This window comes from Pongo pygmaeus, chromosome 9, assembly GCF_028885625.2.
Source record: "Pongo pygmaeus isolate AG05252 chromosome 9, NHGRI_mPonPyg2-v2.0_pri, whole genome shotgun sequence".
Taxonomy (NCBI): Eukaryota; Metazoa; Chordata; class Mammalia; order Primates; family Hominidae; genus Pongo; species Pongo pygmaeus.
In genome coordinates, this window is record NC_072382.2 from 7,852,966 (window position 1) to 7,862,500 (window position 9,535).

A 9,535-nucleotide genomic window follows, 5' to 3' on the forward strand; every position below is an offset into this window, starting at 1 on the left:
ATGCTGGAGATCTAGAATTTCCTTAGTTGGGGTCTTTACCCTCAAGGAGGTCAAATAGCTTTTAACTGGTTTTGTGATGGTCTCCTCTAATGAGATCCTAGCAGGAAATTCTGTTTCTCCAGATTCCAGGTGTAGCTGGTAGTAGTTGCCTAACTGAAGCCCACTTTTCTGGCTCTCTTGGCTCCGGTCAGTACAATTGACTTATCTGGAACTAAAAATGCAGGATGAATAAATAAGAGAAATTAAAGATGAAATTATCCTACAGTGTCTTCTGGACAAGATGGAGTAACAGGGACTGAATATACCCTCCTGCCTGAAATAACAAAAATCCTGGATACAACATATGAAACAACGGTTTTCAAGACATTGGACAACAGGCAACCAGGGGGATAGTCATTCCTGAGAGACAGAAAACAGATGATTTTGTTTCACAGACTTCCTTGCTGAAAGGCTGACCTCAGATTATGCAGTCTGAAACACTTGTACCTACCCACCCTCAATTCAGGATTCCCATAATATCAAAATGGAAGATTCCCACCAAAGTACCGATTATTTACACTTACCTGCTTCACCTCACATGAGCAGTGGTGAAGAAATTGGTGCTGAGTGATCTCACGAAATACTTTGTGCAGTTTGGTCCCAAACTCTTGTGTGTCAGCTGCCTAAAATGGGCCAGAAATAGAACATACTGAGTTCCAGTACTGGAAACCAAGGGGGGAAGTTCTCACAGAAAGTTTATACAGGGAGATGAGGAGGCAGACAGTAGGCAAGCCATTAAAGTTAGGAGTTTTCTTAGTTTTCATAAAGGCAGTAGAGGAAAAAAGAAGGCCTGAGATACTTGGTATAAGACAGGCAGTTGTGGCTCCTATATGTCTTCCCACTTCTGTCATCTAAGCAAGATCCTTCAAAGAAGGTCTTTGTTTTCCCATCTCTCTTTTTTTTTTTTTTTTTTTTTGAGACAGAGTCTTGCTCTGTCGCCCAGGCTGGAGTGCAGTGGCACAATCTTGGCTAACTGCGGCCTCTGCCTCCCAGGTTCAAGTGATTCTCCTGCTTCAGCCTCCTGAGTAGCTGGGACTACAGGCATGCACCACCACACCCAGCTCATTTTTGTATTTTTCGTAGAGATGGGGTTTCACTATGTTGGCAAGGCTGGTTTCGAACTCCTGACCTCAGGTGATCCACCCGCCTCAGCCTCCCAAAGTGCTAGGATTACAGGTGTGAGCCACTGCGCCCGGCCTGTTCTCCCATCTCTGTAGGAGATGATTATCCAGAAGATCCATCTGTTCGTGAAGGGGTTATATAAACTGCTCTTCTATAAGAAGAGTTTCCAAGACAGCACAGGTTCTACTGCATAACTGAGGCTGATATGAGACTTTTTTTTTTCTGATGAGTCTTTTAGGGAGGAGAGGAACAAAATAATACAGTTTGCACCCACAGGAAATAGGTAACAGCTTTCTACTTTTAAATATATAATTATAGGATGTTAGAATTAAAGGGAACCAGGGTAATAACCTAATACAACACACTAATTTTATGGATGAGAAAATTGAAATTCAAAAAGGAGAAGTGGGCTGGGTGCGGTGGCTCACGCCTGTAATCCCAGCACTTTGGGAGGCCAAGGCGGGTGGATCACCTGAGGTCGGGAGTTTGAGACCAGCCTGACCAACATGGAGAAACCCTGTCTCTACTGAAAATACAAAATTAGCCGGGCATGGTGGCGCATGCCTGTAATCCCAGCTACTCGGGAGGCTGAGGCAGGAGAATAAAAAATTTGTCAGGCATGGTGGCGCATGCCTGTAATCCTAGATACTCGGGAGGCTGAGGCAGGAGAATCGCTTGAACCTGGGAGGCAGAGGTTGTGGTGAGCCGAGATCGTGCCATTGCACTCCAGCCTGGGCAACAAGAGCGAAACTCCGTCTCAAAAAAAAAAAAAAAGCCAGGTGTGGTGGCTCATGCCTGTAATCCCAGCACTTTGGGAGGCCGAGGCGGGCGGATCACCTGAGGTCGGGAGTTTGAGACCAGCCTGACCAACATGGAGAAACCCCGTCTCTACTAAAAATACAAAATTAGCCGGGGTGGTGGCACATGCCTGTAATCCCAGCTACTAGGGAGGCTGAGGCAGGAGAATCGCTTGAACCTGGGAGGCGAAGGTTGCGGTGAGCCGAGATTGCACCACTGCACTCCAGCCTGGGCAACAAGAGCAAAACTCTGTCTCAAAATAAATAAATAAATAAAAAATTAAAAAAGAAGTGACCCACCCAAGATCTCACAGCTAGTTAGTACAAAAGTTAGGGCTTTAATGGATACCTTAGAATTCCCAGTATAGTGTTCTTTTCACTACCTTGTGCTATCCACATGACCCAGAAAGTTGAAGCTATGATAAAATGCACTAGTTTATAAATGTGTTATACACTTTGACTCATAACTCCATTTATAGAAATTTGTTCTAGAAAATAATTCAAAAGAAGCAAGATATTACATAAAGGTATTAACTGAACTACTATATAAGCAAGAATGTAAACAAATGTCTAACAGAGGAATGGTTTATTAAATTAGATTTAAACAATACAGTGGGATATTAACTAAAAATTCTAAGACTGTTGAAATGGGGAAAATGTCAAATTATATATGAAAATAGAACGCTTTGGTTACAACTATATATGAGATAATGAGTAAAAATTATAGTGATAAATTTTATTAGTTATTATTTTAAAATGTTTTTGTGTTATACTAGCTCTTCAAGAAAACTATACCAAAAAAATGAAGCAGGCCGGGGCGCAGTGGCTCACGCCTGTAATCCCAGCACTTTGGGAGGCCAAGGTGGGCAGATCACGAGGTCAGGAGATTGAGACCATCCTAGCTAACACGATGAAACCCCGTCTCTAGTAAAAATACAAAAAAATTAACCGGGCGTGGTGGCCGGCGCCTGTAGTCCCAGCTACTTAGGAGGCTGAGGCAGGAGAATGGCGTGAACCTGAGAGGCGGAGCTTGCAGTGAGCCGAGATGGCGCCACTGCACTCCAGCCTGGGCGACAGAGCGAGACACTGTCTCAGGAAAAAAAAAAAAAAAAAAAGAAGCAACAAATATGGAATGATAAGTTGCCCATTGATAATACCAGTTGGTCAGCACACGTTCCTAAAGGAAGGGAAACTAACATTTATTGAGAATCTACCGTATGCTATGCACTTTGACGCTGTCTTAGTCCATTCGGGCTGCTATACCAAATTCCTGTAGACTAGGTGGCTTATAAACAATAGAAACTGATTTCTCACAGTGCTGGAGGCAGGGAATCTGAAATTAAAGTGCCAGCATGGTCAGGTTCTGGTGAGGGCCCTCTTCTGGGCTGTAGGCTGCCTACTTCCTCCCTGTGTCCTCACATGGCAGAAGGGGCAAGGGTCTCTCTGGGGCCTTTTTTTTTTGGTTGGGAGGTGGGGGGACGGAGTTTCGCCCTTGTCACCCAGGCTAGAGGGTAATGGTGCGATCTCAGCTCACTACAACCTTCACCTCCCAGGTTCAAGTGATACTCCTGCCTCAGCCTCCCAAGTAGCTGGGATTACAGGCGCCTGCCACCACGCCTGGCTAATTTTTTTTGTATTTTTTTTTTTTTTTAGTAGTGACAGAGTTTCACCATGTTGGTCAGGCTGATCTGGAACTCCTGACCTCAAGTGATCCACCCACCTTGGCCTCCCAAATTGCTAGCATTACTTACAGGCATGAGCCACCACGCCCGGCCTGGGGCCTTTTTTATAAAGGCACTAATCCGGCTGGGCACAGTGGCTCAGGCCTGTAATCCCAGCACTTTGGGAGGCCAGGGCAGGTGGATCACCTGAGGTCGGGAGTTTGAGACCAGCCTGACCAACATGGAGAAACCCCATCTCTACTGAAAATACAAAATTAAGTCAGTGTGGCGATTCCTCAGGCATCTAGAACTACAAATACCATTTGACCCAGCAATCCCATTACTGGGTATATACCCAAAGGATTATAAATCATGCTGCTATAAAGACACATGCACACATATGTTTATTGCGGCACTATTCACAATGGCAAAGACTTGGAACCAACCCAGATATCCAACAATGATAGACTGGATTAAGAAAATGTGGCACATATACACCATGGAATACTATGCAGCCATAAAAAATGATGAGTTCATGTCCTTTGTAGGGACATGGATGAAACTGGAAAACATCATTCTCAGCAAACTATCACAAGGACAAAAAACCAAACACCGCATGTTCTCACTCATAAGTGGGAATTGAACAATGAGAACACATGGACACAGGAAGGGGAACATCACACACCAGGGCCTGTTGTGGGGTGGGGGGAGGGGGGAGGGATAGCATTAGGAGGTATACCTAATGTTAAATGACGTTACTGGGTGCAGCACACCAACATGGCACATGTATACATATGTAACTAACCTGCACGTTGTGTACATGTACCCTAAAACTTAAAGTATAATAATAATAAAAAAAAAATACAAAATTAGCCGGGCATGGTGGTACATGCCTGTAATCCCAGCTGCTCAGGAGGCTGAGGCAGGAGAATCGCTTGAACCCAGGAGGCGGAGGTTGTGGTGAGCCAAGATCATGCCATTGCATTCCAGCCTAGGCAACAAGAGTGAAACTCCGACTCAAAAAATAATAATAAAATAAAAATAAAGGCACTAATCGCATTCATGAGGGCCTAATGACCTAAATCACCTCTCAAAGGCCTCATACCTCCTAATATTATCAGTTCGGGGGTTAGGATTTCAACATATGAATTTTGGGGATATATAAACATTCATACCATGGCACACATTTAGCTCTCACCTTCATAATAACTCTGTGAGGTACTATTACTTTTTCCAATTTGTAGACAAGTCTCAGAACTATAGGCCTAAACATAACTAATAAGTAAGTGAGTCAGGATTTGAACCTGAGCCTCTGATTCCGCATTGCCACATACACGTAATAGGTAAGGTTGCTCAGTTATTTCCAGTGTATTCTGTCACCATGAGATAGCATTTTTCAACAAGGAATTAGATGAGGAATCAGTGATCTAGTCCTAGCTCTGTTCTTTTTTTCTTATTCTTTTTTGAGACGGAATCTCACTTTGTCACCCAGGCTGGAGTGCAGTGGAGTGATCTTGGCTCACTGCAACCTCCACCTCCCAGGTTTCAGCAATTCTGCCTCAGCCTCTTGAGTAGTTGGGACTACAGGCGTGCACCACCACGCCTGGCTGATTTTTGTATTTTTAGTAGAGACGGGGTTTCACCTTGTTGGTCAGGCTGGTCATGAACTCCTGACCTCAAGCAATCCACCGCCTCAGCCTCCCAAAGTGCTGGGATTTACAGGCATGAGCCACCACACCCAGCCCTAGCTCTGTTCTTAACTAGCTGTGTGACCTAAAGAAAGCAGAAATCTTAAATAACTTGTTTTCTCATTTGTAAAATGGTATACATACTACTATTCAACAAATATTTCTTAAAACTTAAGCCTGGTACTATGTAGCATCACAGTGGAGCAAATAAAGTAATGTTTCTAAAAATACTGTACATTTTACAAAGATAAGCAGTAGAGTGTCATTAAAATCCTGGCTCTTTTTTTTTTTTTTTTTTTTTTTTTGAGAGGAGTCTCGCTGTTGTCACCTGGGCTGGAGTACAATGGGACGGTCTCGGCTCACTGCAACCTCCCCAACCCGGGTTCCAGCAATTCTCCTGCCTCAGCCTTCCGAGTAGCTGAGATTACATGCAACTGCCACCATGCCTGGCTAATTCTGTATTTTTAGTAGAGACAGGATTTCACCATGTTGGTCAGGCTGGTCTCAAACTCCCGACCTCAGGTCATCCACCCGCCTTGGCCTCCCAGAGTGCTGGGATTACAGGCATGAGCCACTGCCCCAGGCATTTTTTTTTTTTTTTTTTTTTAAGACAGGTCTCAGTCTGTTGCCCAGGCTGGAGTGCAGTGGTGCGATCACGGCTCAGCCTCAACATCTCGGGCTCAGTTGATCCTCCTACCTCAGCCTCCTGAGGAGCTGGAACCACAGGTCTGTACCACCCCACCTGGGTGATTTTTTAATTACTTGTAGAGACAGGGTCTCTCTGTGTTGCCCAGGCTGGTGTCAAATTCCTGGGCTCAAGCAATCCTCCTACCTTGGCCTCCCAAAGTACTGCGATTATGGCATGAGCCACCATACCCAGCCAAAACCCTGGCACTTTTCAGCATCCCCAATCCCAATCTCCTACTAACTTGAAGGGTCTGGAGACACATCTTTCGGAAGCTGCTCCTAGTGCTTCCAGTCAGAATACTCATGATGGAGTTCACAGCCACTGAGAGTGAGGCCTGTAGTTTCTGCTGAGCCTGGGGAACATAACAAGTAAGGGGGAGACTGCATGAATCACAAGATATGGTTTAGAGAATCCCAGAGGGCCCACACATTTCCATCAGAGCAGGATTTCAACAATTCTTCCTATCCATCAACAAAAGTTACTGAGATCCTCACATATTTTTACATCATAACACTTAGGGAATTAAAATAAAATTTTAAAATGTTCTTACATTTCACAGAGGTGACTTACTGACACAGACACATTCAGAGAAGACAAGCAATAGGACACTGGTCAAGAAAACAGACACACTATTTGGGGGAAAAAAAAAAAGCTTTTAGTTCTGCTCTCTTAGTGTGGTTGGTTTTTCCCTGAAAAGGGGGCCATATGAGGTAAGAAATGTGTTAGCAAAAGTACACAGGATGGATGGATTTAGAAAATCAGGTAAGGAGAGAAAGTGGTGGTGTAAAGAATTAGGAAAATGGGGGAAGAATCTAAGACACAGCAAAGTAGCAGCTCCAGAAGTCTGTGTGGGAAGAGGAATTATATGGGTAAGGAAGAGGTGTGTTATCAGCCATTTTTCCCTATTAACTATTTCCCCATTTACCCAAACACACCTACTAGGAGGTAAGACTAAGCAAGCTGGTTACAGTGATCCATCTAAGCTAAAGTTTGAGTTGTAGGCTAGATGCAGTGTTACAAGATCACCCAGGTGACAGAAGAGGAGAGGAAGGGGCATTAAGGGAGGAAGGGCTCCTGGGCCCTGCCTGCCATATATGCTTGCTATCTTTTTCTTATAGAATAGGAGAAAAGAGGCTGTGAATTCCTTATTACCTTGGCAGCCTGGTGATGTTGCTCCAAGACCTTGTCCAGAGTGAATTGGATGGAACCTTGCACTACACTGTGGCTCTCCACAAGGATGGCATTGAGATGAGTTGTGAGCAAAGTATAGACTCCTAAGGGGAAGGAGAAGGTAAAATTATCACTATACCTACCTCCCCTCACTGTGCATCTTCAAAAGCTAGTCTTAAATTACCAGATGTGGCCTGTAATCCCAGCACTTTGGGAGGCCAAGGCGGGCGGATCACGAGGTCAGGAGATCGAGACCATGGTGAAACCCCGTCTCCACTAAAAATACAAAAAATTAGCTGGGCACAGTGGCGGGCATCTGTAGTCCCAGCTACTCGGGAGGCTGAGGCAGGAGAATGGTGTGAACCAGGGAGGCGGAGCTTGCAGTGAGCCGAGATTGCGCCACTGCACTCCAGCCTGGGTGACACAGCGAGACTCCGTCTCAAAAAAAAAAAAAAAAAAAAAAAATTACCAGATGTGTAAGATTTAAGACACTTGTTTACTAATACACTGATGAATTTCTTTTAAATCCAATACGGAGTACAATGACTGAGATACTGCAGGCCCTCAGAATCAAGCTAAACAGAGGTGTACAAATTATCACAGTAGTTCAGGAATGATAACACTGGTTTCTGAGGAATCCGAGTTCTTTAGAAATGTTCAGTAGGGCTCAGAACATGGTATCAGGCTTGCATTATCCAAGGATTAACCATGAGCGAGGATAACTACTTCAAGATTGCTGTTCATGTGCTCTGAGTCAGGACTGGGAGTGGGAAAGTTGCCTCTTGGAAGAAGAGACCCCTACATATCCACAAATAATTACCTTTTTTAGACAAAATCTCCCAGCAACTTACACACCTACCTAATTCCCACTTATAAATCTAAGAAAGCTCAGGAAAATTAAGGTGGAGAATGACATTATTTTTTAAAGAAACAAATAAGGGATCCTGTTTAATTCATAGCAGAAATATATACCATGTACTATAAACAACAATCCCAGTGACTCCCAAAGGAGAGGAGAAAGGGAGAAGCAAAGGTCCTATAGAGTGTGTCTAACCCTACTCTACGTCTACGTGAACATCACTGTTGTGACAGTGCTTTCAGATGTACTGTGGTAAAGAAAAGGTTAAAATTCACAGAGATGACACAGAACTGTTGGTATGAGGTCCTTTTAAATGGGGGATTATCTCTGTTAAAGTAACCACAGGCACCACTGCTCAGCCTCATTCAGAAAAGCTAACATGTGAGAGCAACAGGCAAAAAAATTATGCCATCAAACAATAGGCCACCATTTAATGATCCCAATGCAGCAGGCACAGGAGGCCAAATTTACAGGTCACCTGGAGAAAATCCTTCTTGATTATTCTTTGTTTTCAGTGTTCAGAATTCTATGGGAAGCAGCCTAAAACTGGCTGGCTTTTTCCAGGACTGTATTAAAAATGCAAGCCAGAAGAACATTTTCTACCACAAGGCACCATGATGCTTTCCTGGTAGGGAAGGTAATATATGATAAGCTCAAAAGGATTCTGGAGCTGGAGTCAGGGAGAACATAGATTCTAGGGCCAATTCTGCCATCAACTAGTGGTGATGAAATCTTTTCTTCAGTATAGAAAATGGCTTTATACCACCTGCTCTCACAGGTATGTTGTGTAGATAAACTGCGATAATGTACACGAAGTGTTTTGTGGGTTTTGTTGCCCAGCCTGGAGTGCAGTGACATGATCTTGGCTCACTGCAGCCTCGACCACTGGGGCTCAAGTGATCCTCCCACCTTAGCCTCCCGAATAGCTGGACCACAGGTGTGCACCACCACCATGCCTGGCCAATTTTTTTTTTTTTTTTTTAGACAGAGTTTTGCTCTTGTTGCCCAAGCTGGAGTGCAATGGCGTGATCTCCGCTCACTGCAACCTCCGCCTCCTGGATTCAAGTGATTATCTTGCCTCAGCCTCCCGAGTAGCTGGGATTACAGGCACCTGCCACCACACCCAGCTAATTTTTGTATTTCTAGTAGAGACGGGGTTTCGCCATGTTGGCCAGACTGGTCTCAAACTCCTGACCTCAGTGTGATCTGCCTGCCTCGGCCTCCCAAAGTGCTGGGATTACAGGTGTGAGCGACCATACCCGGGCAAATTTGTGTATGTAGAGACGAGGTCTTGCTGTGTTGCCCAAGCTGGTCTTGAACTCCTGGGCTCAAGCAGTCCTCCTGCTTTGGCCCCTCAAAGTATTGGGATTACAGGTACCAAGCCACAGTGCCTAGCCCATGAAGTGTTTTGAAATGTACACTGTACAATTTCAAAATATTGCTATTGCTATGTTAATATATCATCTAGATTGGTATTTTCCATAGTTTGGTTTTAAGAATAGCTTCAAGAA

At 44.3% G+C, this 9,535-nt stretch overlaps 1 protein-coding gene and 1 long non-coding RNA gene across 12 annotated transcripts in view; one reads left to right on the forward strand and one right to left on the reverse strand.

The window, feature by feature from the left end:
- Positions 1-9,535, forward strand: part of LOC129009063 (uncharacterized) — a 56,366-nt gene that overhangs the window by 15,294 nt on the left and 31,537 nt on the right. The window lies entirely within an intron of this gene.
- Positions 1-9,535, reverse strand: part of TOP6BL (TOP6B like initiator of meiotic double strand breaks) — a 99,634-nt gene that overhangs the window by 15,166 nt on the left and 74,933 nt on the right. For all 10 annotated transcript variants that reach the window (XM_063671676.1, XM_063671677.1, XM_063671675.1 and 7 more), the window contains 3 exons: positions 7,148-7,269; positions 6,237-6,347; positions 564-662 (listed from right to left, as the gene is read on the reverse strand). In XM_063671676.1, coding sequence (XP_063527746.1) covers positions 564-662; positions 6,237-6,347; positions 7,148-7,269 — 332 coding nt within the window. The remainder of the gene's footprint in view (positions 1-563; positions 663-6,236; positions 6,348-7,147; positions 7,270-9,535) is intronic.